Consider the following 15971-nt stretch of genomic DNA (forward strand, 5'->3'; position numbering starts at 1 on the left):
GGAGGGCCAGGAGCTGGGGCTGCTGCTGTGCAGAGCCCGTGGCAGCTCGGCACGGCTCCCCCGAGCCCTCCTGCTCCCTTCCCGCCGGATCCGCGGCACAAAGCCGCCTTCCCTCTCCGGCGGGAGCGCGGCTCCCGAGTAATGCTGTGCAGCTGGACTGACAGAATGTGATTGCTCATCAGTTTGCTTGATGACTTAATCTGGGGCTGATTAGCATCTTGGAGCCCGTCCAGGCGATCAGAAATGACGCGGGGTTCTGCTGCCGGCTCGTCCGGCGCGGCAGCGGGGGCTCGCCGTGCGCTGCCCGCTCGCTCCGCACGAGGTTTGGGGCTGGGGACGGGGCTGTGCCGAGGCCAGGCTCCTCTCAGGGGGCTGGGGTGGCCTGGCTTCGTGTCCCAGGCACGTGTCAGCCCAGCAGGCAGGGATGTAGAGCACCCAGTGCTCTTGTCTGCCTGGCCACAGGTGCCGATCGGTCACGGCTTGGCCTCGAGGATCTTGGAGGGCTTTTCCAATTAATTCAGTTAATTTGCGATCGCTCCCGGCAGTGTACTGTGTCCGTGGAGCGATGGTAAATCCATGGGGGGAAATAAAAATCCTCCCCTTCCCCTAAAAACTGCTTCCTTAAACAAGCGAGGACGCTCCCTGCTCCTTCTGGTGCTTTCAGATCCTCACCCCGAGACGTTTTGCTGCCGGGGGAGTTTGGGAAGCAGGAGATGGGACAAGGGCCGGGACATGGGATGATGTGGGAAGGCTGAGCTGTGGAAGCAGACGGCTCCTGCCTAGCAAGGGTTAAGGCTGGAGCAAGGACTGCTGGAAGAGTTCAGTTGTTTCACATTAGTCCGGGCAGCCCTGGCTGCCTTCCGTGCTCGGGGAGCCGGGGGCCGAGTCCCCGGCGCTAAATCTGCGTAACCGACGCCGCACAACTGGCACCAGCCTTGACCACAAGTGGCCGTTCAAATAAACATCCCCGGGCTTAACTGACAGGCAGCAGCGAGCAGAAACAGCCCGGCATGATGGGGAATATTAAAACACCCCAGCCAGAACCGAACATTTCGGCAGGCAAACCGCCTCCCATCCCCGCCCCGGCCCCGCCGCGTCAATGGGAGCAGTGTTTGGGATCGGCGCGTGCCGCTCCCGGGGGTGACGGGCTGGTGCCAGAGATGGGAGAAGCCCGGCCCAAAAACACAGCCTGGGTAAACACAGGGCGTGAGCCCCAGCGTGGCACCGGGAATGAGAAATCCAGCCCAAAACCTGTCCCGGGAAACGCGGGGTAGGAGCCCCACGGCGGCACCGGCACTGAGAAATCCAGCCCTGAATGTATCCCGGGAAAACACAAGGCACAAACCGGCCTCGTGGCAGCACTGGGATGGAGAAATCCAGCCCCAAATATATCCCAGGTAAACAGAGGATGTGAGGCCCATGGCAGCACTGGGATGGAGAAATCCAGCCCAAAATGTGTCCTGGGTAAAGACAAGGCACAAGCCCCACAGTGGCACTGGGACTGAGAAATCCAGAAAATTTCTGATTTATTCTGAGATCTCCCAGAGAAACACAAGGCACAAGCCCCAGGGTGGCACCAGGACCAAGAAATCCAGCCCAAAACACGTCTCAGGTAGACAGAGGACATGAGCCCCATGGCAGCACTGGGATGAAGAAATCCAGCCCAAAACTGATCCCAGGAAAAGACAAGGCACAAGCCCCATGGCAGCACCAGGACTGACAAATTCAGCCAAAAACCTTTCCCAGGAAACCCAGAGCACAAACCCCACAGCAACACCGGCACCAATAAATCCAAGAACCCCAGACAAATCCCGGATAAACACGGGGCACGAGCCCCAGGGTGACACCAGGGTGGAGAAATCCAGCCCCAAACCTATCCCAGAAAAACACGGGGCATGAGCACACCCGGGTGGAGAAATCCAGCCCCAAACCTATCCCAGAAAAACAACGGGGCAGGAGCCCCATGGCAGCATCGGGATGGGCTGGCACGGAGGATGGGAGCTGCCGTCCCTCGGGCACTGAGCTGCTCCGGGATCTTGTCTGGCGTTAGGAAAGGAGGTTAAAGGCTTTATTAAAAATGAGCTGCTTGCCTTAGGTCGGCAGATTTATTTATAATGGTGATTTGTGAGCGCTCCAAGCTGGGACAAGAGTGAGGGCATTATTACGTCCACGGGGACGGAGGAGCGACACTTTTATTGGGTGGAATTTATCTGCCTGGAGAATTCCTTTATTTCTTTTTGTAAGAAAAGCACAGAAACAAGCAGCACTTACAAAACAAGCGATTACACAAGGGCAAGGCTTGCCAGAGCTCGAGGCAAGAGGGTTTGGACCCTGGGATGGGCGTTGATTGGCGCTGCTGGGAGAGGCTTCTTCCCTCCCGGATAACGGCACGGCTCCCTGCTCCGGCACGTGCCGCTCGAAATCTGTCACGTTTTTGTGTCAGAAGGGAAACCACTGGAGTTATTGAGGGTGTGCTGGAGAACTTCCCTGGAACTGTGTCCTTTAAAACGTTAATTACTGGTTTTCCCCAAGGAAGGCCTTGGCCAGGACAAGGACGTTCCTGACGAGCGCGGTGCTGTGCTCGGGAGTCCCGAAGATGCCCGAGCCTGTTCCCTGACATTAGCAGGGTTTAAAGTTCTGTGTCGCGGTGTGTGTGTTATTGTCCTGGAGTATTGTTACGTTGTTTTGTAAGAAGTCACTAATTTAACCTTTTAATAGTTTGAAAAGGAGTTGTTGGAATGACGGCCACGCCAGGAGGTGCAGTGCCCGTGTCGCTGCTGGAGAGCTGCAGCTCCTGGAATCAGAGTGGTTTGGGCTGGGAAGGATCTTAAAACCCATCCAGTTCCAGCCACAACACCTTCCACTATCCCAGGCTGCTCCAAGCCCCATCCAGCCTGGCCTTGGACACTTCCAAGGATCCAGGGCAAGCTCTTCCACCCTCACAGGGAAGGATTTCTCCCTAATCTCTAATTTAATTCTCCCTTCTTTCGGTTTGAAGCTGTTCCCCCTTGTCCTGCCACTCCAGGCCCTCGTTCTCTGGCGAGGGGGAGCAGATCTGGCTGCTGGATTGGCTTCACCCAACAGAGTTCGGACATCAGCTCCTCATGGCCAAGGGCTTTCTTGCGACTTGTTTTGCTTGTCCTAAATTCTTCCCGGCTGCATCCTTTGTTACTCGGGAGAAAGCCTAAAACAGAAACAAACTCTCCTAATCTTTTGGCACCATCTTTGGGACAGCAGCCCGTTTTTTCCTGGTGTCTTATTTTCATCCCACCCTGCTCAAGAAATGCTCTCGGGTGGAGAGGAGGTTCAGAGCTGAATCAGTCGCGGTGGTTCCTGTGGATCTGGATTTAAAACCACGTGGATGTGGCACACGGGGACGTGCGCTGGTGGTGGCCTTGGCCTCGATGAGCTCTTTTCCAGCCTGAATGGTTGTGCTGTGTCGGGTGCGCTCTGTCTCCTGGGCAGTCGCGGAGTTGAACGCGTTCCCCCTCCCGCCGCCGGCGCTGGCTTTGGCTCGGGGCGCGGTGGCGTTCCAGTTCGGAGAATTCCAGTGACCAACCAGGTAGCCGGCTCCTAATGGCACAATTTACCCTTTGTGAGCAGCTTTTATGAAAGCTCTCACTGTTTGCCTCGAGTTGTGGAGGGAGGGGGGGGGGATTAAAAAAAAAAAAACAACAAACCCCAACCCGACTGTAAACGTCCAGGCCACGGAGCTGCCTAATCCAAACACAGGCACGAGCCGGGGCTCCGTGTGTTCCTTGGCCTGGTGCTGAGCTCCTGTTTATGAGCACACACCGAAGAAAAAGCCCTCTGAAGGAGACTGGTCCTGGCTTTAGCACTGGGCTTTTTACAGGGGATAAAACAATGAAGGGATGAGGGGGTGTGGGAGAGCAGCCACGGGGTGTTTTTGGGGTTGTGAGTGGTAAAGCTCTGGGTCCTCTGAGAGGGTGTAGCCATTGGAACGATGTTCAGAAAGATGTTCTGAAAGATGTTCAGAAAGATGTTCTGAGATGTTCTGAAAGATGTTCTGAAAGATGTTCTGAGAGATGTTCTGGAAGATGTTCTGAAAGATGTTCTGAGAGATGTTCAGAATGGTGTTCTGAAAGATGTTCAGAAAGGCGTTCTGAAAGGTGTTCTGAGAGATGTTCTGAGAGATGTTCAGAAAGATGTTCTGAAAGATGTTCTGAAAGATGTTTTGAGAGATGTTCTTCCACACCCCAAAGCTGTAGGTTTGCCCTTCAAGGCCACCAGAGTGTGCAAGGAGCTCTGTGTGGAAAAAGTTGGAAAATCCTTGCAAAATGTTGTAGCAAAACAGCCCAGGTGACCTTGCTGGGGTGGGAATGGCCAGGGGGATGAGCAGGAGCGTTGTCAGGGGATGCTGGAGGTGGCAGAGGTCCCAGGGGAATGGGCTGTGCCAGCCAGCCTGGTCCTGGCTGGAATTAGGAGCACGGAAGATGCTGCTGGCCTGGGATGAAGGATGCCAACATTTCCTCGGGAAGAAATATTGTCATCCTTCCCTTTGGAACGTGTCCCATTTGGGCAGAGCGAGGCGTTGGTGTTGGAAATGTTAAGCCCTGTCCCCTCAGCCCACTTTGGGCCTTGCAGTGATGCTCAAGGCCTGTTGTGGTGTCCTGGCTCCGTTTTCCCTCCTTTCCGCTGCTTATTCCCATCACGTTCCTGTTTCTTGACTGGTCAGTGGTGCCTGGTGGGAGCTGGTGAATCCCTCACCGTGCTCATGAACCGAGGCAAAACCTCTGGCCTGCAGGAGAAAGCACCAACTGAACCCCAAATAATGGGTATTAAAGGAAAATGTAAAATGGCAGAGGGCACATGGAGTAAGCAGAGGAATTTTCTGGCTGTCTGGTCAAAGGTTTGGTATCATTTTTCTCCAGGATTACAGGGGCTTTCACCTCATAAATTTGGGCCTGTTTGAGGTCGTTAATCTTTCTTTACATGTTGCCTTGCAATTTTAGAGCTTTGCCACCATCTGGGATCACATTTTAAATGGAGTTTCCACTCACTACGTCCCCTTTTCATGGAATTATTTATATATGGAGAAATGCATAATAAATACATCAGCTCTGGGTTGTTTTTAAACATTTTCAGGGCTTACCTTGTGTGGAAAAACTTGTCTTCTCTAATAGAGAGTCATAACAGTGACCAATTAAAGGATCACGTTTGCAATATGCTCTTAAATGGCAATTTAAAATATTGGTGAGTGATCCGCGGGGAAAGGGAGCTCCGGGCCGGGGGCCTGAGTTGGAAAATCCTGGAGTGTGAGACAGAACAGCACCATCTGATGGAAACAGCAAACCTGGAGAGGGATTTCAGCTCCCCCTTCGCCTTTGGGGTGGGATCTTGGTTTTCCTTCGCGATACGGCGGTGCCAGGTGGAAGGAAGGTTGTACTCGGATCCTGGAGGTGCTTCCCGCTCTCTGATTCTTATGGATGGACCTTCCAGGCTATCCCATCCCCTAAACCTAGCCAGGCCCACCTCTGCTGCTCCTGATGAGCCCCAGAGGCAGTGGGGACCCACAGCTGGTCCCACCAGCTCTTCCTGGAGAGCCAAGGTGTCCGCCCCAGGTCCCGCCAGGTGTTTGAGCGGGGTTTCGGACAAACAAATATCCTCAGCAGCTCAGCGGTCCCTCGTGCAATTTTAGCTCAGGACCTCTGCAAGAACGTCCAGAGCAAATAGGTGAATCTGTAATCCACCCCCAATTAGCTGGATATTCCGGGAGCAGCTCGGAGCACGTTACGGGGGAGCAGCGTCAATAAACAGGGACGCTGCGGGCCTTGGAAATGTGGGCTCGGCTCCTGGGGAGGGAAGGCTGGGATCAGGAGCTGGGTGCAGGCTGGAAAAGCAAACAGGAGGAAACAAAAAGGAGCTTTCTGCCCCCACCCAGGTGGTTGGGGCTCCAACCCCCATCACTGAGTGTCCCCCAGATCCTCCCGGGCTGATTCACCCTGACCCAAAGCTGAGCGCGGCAGCGAGGTTTCACCTCCACCCGTGACTTTACAGCGCTGTCAACAGGAAAGCAGCAAATTCCCCCGGGATGTTTTACAGTGCTGAGGCATGAAATTGCAGAGCAGAATCTTCTCCCCAAGCCCCCTTTCCCCTCTGGCAGCTGCAGCAACCATTCCCTAAGAAACCCAACCTCCAGACGTGAATCACTGCTGGGATTTTTTAACTTTTCCTTGGCTCAGCCGGGAGGAGCGGGGACCTGCTCTGAAAAACCTCCGAGCAAAAGCCGGCTGGGGAAAGGAGTTAAAAATGAACCAGCAGATTTTTTATATATAAATATATATATATAAAAAGTAAAAATATATGTTCTCCATCTGAAGTTTATTTAGGTCCTTTGGGAGAGTGGCGCGGCACCACGTCTCTACTAAATTGCCAACATTTTATGGCCGTGCTGGCACCGAGTCAAACACACATCTCCTTGGCTTGCTCTGCTGTCTTAAACAGGCAGATTCCAGTCTGTTTTTCTATGGACTGAATATTCCTATTGACTGGGCGAGGGGAGCTCTGCCCAGCAAGAACCTACAGGCAACTTCTCCTTTTATTACTTTATTGAGGCTTGATTATTTTGATATTGCGCTGCTGAAGAGCCGACCCCTTGTGACCCACTGGATGTCAGAGCAGTGTGCATTTCAAGCCAGATCCAGCTTTTTCTTCTTCTTTTTCTTTCTTTTCTTTTTTTTTTTTTTTTTTTTCCCCTTCTGATTTTATTTGGATTGGAATCTTATTAATGGCTGGAAGGTTTTGAAGGGGCTATTTTTAACTGCTTAGCTGTCGTGGGTATTTCAGTAGCGTGGACGTGGAGCTGTGAGGGTACGGATAAAACACCCCCAGCACAAAGTGCTGCTGGGTTTAAACCCAGCCTGAGCAGCTCCCTGCTCCGTTTCCTTCCCAAACCCTTCCCTACATGAGAACCCTTGTGCCAAAATCCCTCTGCTGCTCATGGATCGAGGTCGCTGCCCGCCCGCAGCCATTCCGTGGTGAGGAACCCCCCGGAATCTCCCCCTGTTCCAAGCAGGGTGGGTTTTTCTCAGGAATCCCTGGTTGCTGTAGAAGCCGGGACAGGCTGGCTTCAGGCAGGACGCTCATCTGCCCACAGCTCCCAGCAGCTGGGAGTGACCCCTGTGTCTCCTCTCCTCCCGCTGCCTCCTGGCACGGGGCTGGGGAGACGTTCCCACGGGGCTCGGGAAAGGTGGAGCTTTGATCTGCAGATGCCTCAGGAGCCAGGTCAGCACCTGAGGCAGAGAGGACTGGCAGGGAAGGGCCTGTTGGACCAGGCTGATCCAATTACGCTCCGCGATGGAGAATCCTTTTTTTATTTCTTGGTCCGGAGCGCAAGAGGAGCGAGGGCTTTGCTTTGAAGCCGAGGAGATGAGTTCATGCCTCAGCGCCTGGGAAGCTGGAGAGCCGAGCTTTGCAGTTCATCTGGATCCTCCACAGCACTCCGGAGAACGTTTAATAAACCTCTCAGCCTGCTTTTCCAGGGGGCTGCTGCTCCTCACGCTCGGCTGCCTGTGCCAAAGGCTTTCCCTCTCTCCTGACTGTGGGAGCCTGCGGAGCCGCTCCTGGCGTCTTCCCTGCGCCTCCGTGGGGTCGAGGCGGAGGATATTCCATGATTCCATAGGAGTCAATGGCTTCAAACGGCCAGAGGGCAGGGCTGGATGGGACATTGGGAAGGAGTCGTTCCCTGTGAGGATGGTGGGACGCTGGCACAGGGTGCCCAGAGCAGCTGCGGCTGCCCCTGGATCTCTGGAAGTGTGTCCAAGGCCAGGCTGGGATCACCCTGGGACAGTGGGAAGTGACCCTGCCCATGGAGCTGGGTGAGATTTCGGATCCCTTCCAAGCCAGGTCAATCTGGAATTCTGTTTTTTCAACCAAACAGTTGCTTTTTCTCATCATTTATTCCTACCTGCTGTTGTTCCATTTCCTCCTGTTTTTCAGGATTTCTCCACCACGAAGTACACTTGGAGTTGTTGATCTTAGAGGGCTTTTCCAGCCTAAACCATTCCATGATCCCCTGATCCCTTATCCTCCAACTCCACACTGCCCTGCTGCTCAGCTCCTTGCATGGAATCCAGCAAGGAACCTCCGGATGGTTTGGGTTGGAAGGACGGTGAAGCCCATCCCATTCCCTGGGCAGGGACACCTTCCCCTATCCCAATCCCAATCCCAGCCCTGTCCCAGCTGTGGGTTGTTTGAGGACAGAGTGGGGTTTGTTTCCCTGCAGAGGAGCCTGGAGCTTTCCCTGGGCTGAGGAAAGCTCTCCAAGCCTGGGATTAAACCCTCCCTTGGAGTTTCTGGAAAGCTGTGGCAGTAACGGGAGGAGGGACTCTGGGCATTCACAGCCCCCAAGAAGAGCCTTCGCTCCGCTGTATAATGGCCTTCTGTTGGCTTTTAGTGGGCTGCAGTTTAGTAAATTAGGAGTCTTCAGGTACTTAGCGCTTTAATGGTTCTCACTAAGAACATAATTAAACCATAGACCCCGTAGGGAGAAAAAAAAAAAAAAAACCAACAAAAAAAACCCCAGTTTATTGTGCATATTTTTAGACTGTTACCAGCCCTCATAAAACCTGCTCGATCCAAGCCAGGGAACAGGCCCGAGCTGGCGGCCCAGGATCCCTGCAGCAGCGCTCACACCTTACAAATCTGCCCCGTGAATTACGGAATTCATTTTCCTGCTCCCATTTCCAAGGGCGTTTCGCAGCAGCGGTTTCTCCCCGGCTGCTGGAGGTGTGAGGGGAGGCACGAGGGTTATGATGTTGTGCTGACACACAAAACCAGGGTTTGCTAATTGGTTTTTTGGTTTTTTCAATTTTATTTAAAAAGGTTTTCAGCCTCACGGAGGCACCCAGAAACGGGGCTGCTCGGAGCCCACGGCTCTGCTCCCTCTCCTTGGGATTTTTTAGTTCCATCTGCCTTGGAGCTGCATTCCCCATGTCTGTGTGTCAGGAGATCACAGTTCTGGATGTAGGGGAACTCCCAGTTTCGAGGGTGCTTCCCAGGATGGAGAGATGGAGAGGGAATTCTCATCAGGCACTGGAGTGACGGGATGAGGGGGCATGGCTTCAAACTAAAAAAGAGCAGGTTTAGGATGGGAGGTGGAATAAGATGGATTAAGACGGAATATTGGGATAAAATCCTGCCCTGAGAGGGTGGGAGGCCCTGGCACAGGGTGCCTGGAGAAGCTGTGGCTGCCCCTGGATCCCTGGAAGCGTCCAAGGCCAGGCTGGATGGGGTTTGGAGCAGCCTGGGATGGTGGAAGGGGCTTGGAATTAAATAATCCTCCAGGTCCCTTCCAACCCAAACCATTCTGAGTTTCCATAATTCCCCTCACAGCACAGCCACAAAGCGAAGTGCAAAGCTCCAAAATCCCAGGAACAAGCTGGGTGAGGAGAGCCTGGAAAGCTTTTCCTTCCTCCTGGGCTCTGACACCAACACCTCCAACACGGCCGGGATGTTTCCATGGGATAGGATTCCTCTGGAACAGCAGATGTGGGGCAAATTCCCTCTGCACTCCCAGCAAGGTGCCCTGGGTGCTCTCCCCAGGGAAAAGGCCTGGATCCAGAAAGAATCCAGGGAGTTTTGCAGCATCCCAGGCTCCGGGTGATTCACAGGCTGCTCCTGCCTCAACGCCCCATCCCGAGTAAGCACGGCTCCCTTCCCGGGAATCCTGCGCTGCGCAGCATCTGGAAGGCATTGGGAGGAACACACACACACACACACACACACATCTCCTCCCCCAGCAGCTTTTAAAGGATATCTGGGACATGTGAATCACCGCGCTATCGCTGGGCTTTGGTTTATCCTCAAATCCCAGGATGGGTTGGGTTGGAAAAGCTTAAAGCTCATCCCGTTCCCACCCCAGCCATGGCAGGGACACCTTCCACCATCCCAGGCTGCTCCAAACCTCATCCAGCCTGGCCTGGGACACTTCCAGGGATCCAGGGGCAGCCCCAGCTTCCCTGGGAATCTGTGCCGGGCCCTCCCCACTCTCACACCCGGCAGCCTGGCCTTGAACTTCCCACCGCAGTGGGATTTGAGGCTGGAATTTTCTCTTCCTGCCCTTAAACAATTTGGGATGCCCAAGGAGCAGGTGGGAGCGATACCTGTTGATGTGTTCAGTGCAGTTATTGGTGGGTGTGCCGTCAGCAATCCTGCCTGCTCCCCGAGCTCCTCATCCATAGGCGCCAGACGTTCCGACCTGTTGGATCCGTGCCTCAGCTAGGGCAGGCTTGGTTTAAAGCAGTTAAAAAATAAAAATCAAAATCAAAATTTAAAATAAAAATAAAAATTAAAATTAAAATAAAAATAAAATGACATAAAAATAAAAATTAAAATAAAATTAAAATTAAAATTAAAATTAAAATTAAAATTAAAAATGAAAATAAAAAAATTTAAAAGTAAAATTAAAAATAAAAATAAAAATTAAATTAAAATTAAAATTAAAATTAAAATTAAAAATAAAAATAACATTAAAATTAAAATTAAAATTTAAATTTAAAATTAAAATAAAATAAAAATTAAAAATAAAAGTAAAATTAACATAAAAATAAAAAGTAAAAATTTAAAATAAAAATAAAAAATATATATACACTTTTATATATTATATATATATAATATATATAATATTTATATTTAATATATATACACTTTTATATATATATTATATATATACACTTTTATATATACACTTTTATATATATATAATATAATAGGTATAATATTTTTATTTAATGATTGATTTATAATAATAAATTATAATTATAAATAATTCATCTTTATAATTATGATGCTTATGGTAATAATAATAATAATAATAATAACAACGACAGCAGCCAAGGAACAAGCTGCCTGTTTGGAAGGATGAAGGCATTTCTCAGCAATTTGGGACCAGAACAATCCCTTTGGGAGCCTCCCTCGGGAGCGCTGCGAGGAGCCCGACACGGGATTAACTGGAAGCAGGTCCTGGCGGAGGGGAAGGAGCCTGGGGGACACCTGGGGCTGCCCTGACCCCCCAGCCTGGCCAGAGTGGCCTTGGCAGAGCTCCCTGACCCCGGCCCGGCTCCATCCGGGAAGGAAGGATGCGGTCTCTGTCCTGAGGGGCCGCAGCAGCCTCCAACCCAGGCCAAGCTTTATTAATCCCAGCTTTGCTAATAAGGAATTACAATAGTTGTGGGATTTGGCAGCGGGAGCGCGCTTGGCTGCCGCGCATCCTCCAGGATTTGCCCCGTTTTGTTTGTATTTTGGATTTAACTACAAATAATTTAAAGATGTGTTGTGTCTCCTTCAATTAACATTTGTGTTTTCGACCTCTCTCTTTTATTTTTTTTTTTTTGGTTGTCGTTGAAGTTTTAAAACAATACCGGGGGATTCGAGCCTGTCAGATACGCTGAGATAAATCCGCGTTTATTTTCTTGCTCCAGTTGTGGGATTTCTTAGGGTGGCACTTATTAACATATCAGAGTTTGGGGTTGTTCCCTTTGAAAAATTCGCCGTTTTTCTTCTTCTGGATGGAAAAATCTCCCGGTGTCAAAAAATTTCAGGCTGACAAAAGAATAATATTGTCCCAAGGCCAGTATGTAAATACCTTAACCAGTATAACATGTTTAGAGGAATTACGCTTTCCTCTCCCAAATTACCATCTTGGAAAGCAGCTCTACCAGCACATTTATTTGAATTTTAAATATTTTGAAAGCAGATCGCCGAGGGTTTGAAATCTGGTTTCCATTCCTGGCTCTGTTTGACCCAAGGCCTGACCCTGAGCAAATCTTAGGCTCAGTTTCTGGATCCGCTCCGTTGCTCTGAGGATCCTCGCTCAGTTTAACATCGCTCAGTGCTGATCTGAGTGCAATATTTCAGTGTTAAATAATGGCAGGGTTAATTTAAGATGGGCTTTGGTCACGATGACAAAAGGGAAAATTAAAACTCTCGGTTTTTAAGAGATGAGTTTGTTCAAAGATGCGTGGAAAAAAAACTTGAACGAAGTAATTTTCTCTGCAAAAAAAAATTGAGTTCCCACAAGTGGAGGATGCTTCTCCTGAGGGCAAACCTGGGGAGAGAAACAAGGAATAAGGCCAGAGCTTTGTAGCTGCCCTTCATACCGAGTTTGGGAAGGTGCTGGAATCCTGGGCACGGAGAATTCCAGGCTTTCTGTGCTGCCAGGCTCTGACCCCCAGGCAAACCCTGCATTGACCTGAGGCCGTGGAACAGCTCCCAAAATTGAGTGACAGCGCTGGGACTGTGGGTGTGGGGTTTGGATGGAAGTGTGTGATGTCACAGGATGGAATACTCAGAGTTTAAGGGTTTGGAATATAGTAATATATATGGGGCAAGATGGAGGATTTAGGGCAGAGGCTCAGTCTTCCTTTTTCACCTTTTTCTTCATGGGTTTGGGTGGGATTTTGTAACTGGGTAGAAAAATCCACATTGTGGACCATAGGTGTTTGGATATTGGGTTAAAAGTAAAAAATAATTCAGGTGCCATTTCTTAATTGGACAATTAGTGCTTAAAAGACCTTAGAAAGAGCCATTTCCACTTTGTCAGCCAGAACTCACAGCTCCTGAGATTGTAACACAGATAAGATTTAATAAACACCCGAGTCCAAACACAAAATCCATCTCTCGAGCGTTTAATCCCGGCTCTAACAGAGAAGAAGATAAAAACCCCCACAGGAGGAGATTAATTCCTATTTTTTTTCTTTTCCTTTTGATATTCCAGACGCAGCCGGTGCCCAACCCCATCTCGTACTTCATGCACCGCTCGCCGTGGTGGTTCCACCGCTTCGAGACCTTGGTCAACCACTTCATCGAGCTGGTGGTGCCCTTCTTCCTGCTGCTGGGCCGCAGGATGACCATCCTGCACGGGCTCCTGCAGATCCTCTTCCAGGTCAGCTGCCCCTCTTTTCCTTCCTCCTCTCCTGGGATTCCCAGCTCCTCCCAGCAGCGCCCAAAGGAGCTGGGTCAGGGGGCAGGGTGGGAGTTCAGGCTGCAGGGAATGAGGACGATTCCCAGCCAGGAATTCCGGGGTGTTTCCCACTGCTCTGGGTGCTTTGCTGGAGGTTTGGTTTGTGCGTGGCAGAGAAACGGCAGCCCGGCCTCAGCGCAAAGGGGAATCCTTGCGATTCCCCCCAAAAGTTAATTTTTATAGGCATCTTTCCATCTCTGGAGGGATTCTTCTGCCTGTATTTATTGTTCTGTGTCTCTGGAGAGGCTCGAGCTGCTCTTCACGAGTACCAGATTGGCTGTGCCGAGGTTTAAAATGAAAATAATTCCTTGAAAGTTTAATAGGTTTGTGTTCCAGTTGATTTTTTTTGGGGGGGGGGGGGTGGGGGGTGGGTTTTTTTCCGCAAAGCTCAGAGGACAGAAGCTGCTGCAGAAATACTTTCCTAGAGCCCATCTGATTCCCCTCCTCTCTGTCCTGGCGGAGTTCAAAGAGCTCGTGAAACCTCTCAGACACTCGGTTTGCAGCCCTCGCTGCCCTGTCTTTGTTCAGCATCATGAAATTCATACTCGGGAGCTGTCGCTGCTTCCTGTGAGTTCATGCGATGATTAAACTGGAGAGCAGCTCGTAAAGCCCCTCGGTAAACCGCAGAAACGCCGATCAGGTTTTAAAGGTCTGACAGAAAGCCCCGGCGGGTTTGTGCCCTGGCCGAGCCCCCGGTTCCTTCTGCTTCCCCAGCTCCTCCTGCTGCGCCTGGGTGCCAGCTCTTCCCTCCGCAGAGCTTTGGGAGTTGGGCTGGGATGGATTTGGGCAGATGGAGGGAGAGGTGTGACCCAGGTGCCAGCTGTGTTTGTGACCCCCGAGGTTTTCGGAGGCACTGGGAGGATTTTGTTCAGCCCAACCCTAAAAAAACCTCCACGGACAAAGCAAACCCCTTCCCTCTCTTCTGGTTAGGATGAGGGAGGGCAGGGTTAGGTTAGAGATCAGGGAGAAATTACTCCCTGTGAGGGGACTACTTACAACTGTAATGAACACATTAACAGGTACTGCTCCCACTTGCTGTTGGAGGTACCGCCATCCCAAATTGTTTAAGGGCAGGGAGAGAAAATTCCAGCCAGTTCAAGGCCAGGCTGGAGGGCGTGAGGGTGAGGCACAGGCTGCCCCTGGATCCCTGGAAGTGTCCCAGGCCAGGCTGGAGCACCCCGGGACAGTGGAAAGTGTCCCCAGGAGGGGTTGGAACAGGATTACCTTTAGTGTCCCTCCCACCCCAATCCATTCCGTGCTCCATGCTCCCCTCTCAGCCCCTTCTCCCCTCGGGGTTGCTCCATCCCCGTCGCTCCCAGCCAGGAACCTCCGGCTCCTTCCCGGCTCCTCGCGGGCCCCTAACGAGTCTGGGGGACCTCAGACGCAGCCGGGGGACCTGGCACAGCCCGGTCCGCCCCATAAATGTCCTAACGACAGCGAGTGAAGGCAGGCATCGAGCCCCCTTTAATTGGCCCTTTATTGATAGCTGGCAATTAGTGACTCATTTCGATCGCGGGGGGAGCCTGCCAAGGCAGAAAGGGTCCCAGTGTAAGAGGCAGCCCTGGCGCATTTACGGCGTTTCAACAAAAACCTGTTTATTTAATATTTACTGCCCTTTTCTTCATTCAGAATGACTTTTATTGACAGTCCTTGTGCTCTGCAAAGGAAGCAATAAAGTTTAATGTTGATACACCACTTAATTCCGCTTTTCAAGATTCGAATTGACATTACAGACAAGTTTTATTGGACGTTTTATAATTGTTATTGGAGTCATGGTGGCGAGGTTGAGCGAGCGTATTTTTCCAGATCCCAACCGGCCTGGAGAATATTGCTTTGTCAGGAACCCAAAAAAAGAGTTGGGCCTTACAGGAGGAAAGTGGGGGTGGTTTTTTTTTTCCAAGTGTGAACTTATTCTTCTTGCCTGCTTCACGTTTGTAAGGAAAAAAGCTTAGGGAGGGTAGAAACGGCAGAGAGGAGGCGCTCAGCAGCCTGAGGATGGATGTGTGTCCACCAGGGGATTCCTGTGGGATTCCAGCCTGGAGTTATCCCTAGGGAGCTGCAGGCTCCACCTTGTTTCCCATCCTGGATGTGCACAGGAGGTTCCTGTTGGGGTTTTTGTGTTTGATGGGATTTATGGGATTTAGGGTGGGTTTGGTGGACACCAGAGTGCTGCCAGCACCTAGATCCCCCCTGGAGGGACCCTTGGGATGAGGGATCCCAGCAGATCCATCCAGGGCTCGGTGTTGCTGCTCCTGGCCAGGAATGGTCCCTCCTGCTGTGCTTTCCTGCCCCTCAGCTCTGGGGTTTTTTTGCCACGTTCTCTTTGGGAGCTCGGCTCAAACCCCACCATTTCCATCGACCTCCCGGGCACTGCTGCCAGTTGTGTCTGCCAGGAATAAATTATCCCTGGAAGCGTTCAGAAAACTGAGGGTGTGACACTTGAGGACGTGGTTTAGTGGTGGGTGTGGTGGTTGGTGGTTGCGTGTGATGGTCCTAAAGAGCTTTTCCAACCTTAACAATTCTGTGATTGGCTGGGTTTTGTAGCAGAGGTGGGGTCTGGGCCTCAGAAATGCACACCTGGATCTGAAACACCCCAATGTTCAGGAGAAATCAAATTAAAAATGGGGCTGGTGGTACCTGGAGGGGGGAAAATAGATCTTGGAGGGTCTTGGAGACCCCTGGTGAGGTCTGGAATATTGTTCTTGGTTCTGTAGAAGCACCAGGGCAGAGCCTGCCCATACCCCAAGGAGTTTGTGGGGTGTGGGAAGTTTGTGGGATTTGTGGAGAAGGCAAATCCTTCAGCTCAGCGGGGATTTCACTGCTCCCTGGGTCTGCCTCCTAAAAACCCTGGATCTACCTCCCCAAACCCTGGATCTGCCTCCCCAAACTCCTGGATCTGCCTCCCCAAAATCCTGGATCTGCTTCCTCAAACCCTGGATCTGCGAGTTTTTCACGCTGTGTTACTCCCAGCTCACACCAAACGTTATTT

General features: G+C 51.3%; 1 protein-coding gene across 1 annotated transcript in view; it reads left to right on the forward strand.

Annotated features, from left to right (window-relative positions):
- The window catches only part of LOC120759750 (lipase maturation factor 1), a 142321-nt gene that overhangs the window by 83242 nt on the left and 43108 nt on the right, over positions 1 to 15971 (forward strand). Inside the window, exon 4 of the mRNA XM_040079337.2 lies at positions 12737 to 12904. Within this exon, the coding sequence (XP_039935271.1) occupies positions 12737 to 12904 (168 nt within the window). The remainder of the gene's footprint in view (positions 1 to 12736; positions 12905 to 15971) is intronic.

The sequence above is a fragment of the Hirundo rustica genome, chromosome 15 (assembly GCF_015227805.2).
Source record: "Hirundo rustica isolate bHirRus1 chromosome 15, bHirRus1.pri.v3, whole genome shotgun sequence".
Classification (NCBI taxonomy): domain Eukaryota; kingdom Metazoa; phylum Chordata; class Aves; order Passeriformes; family Hirundinidae; genus Hirundo; species Hirundo rustica.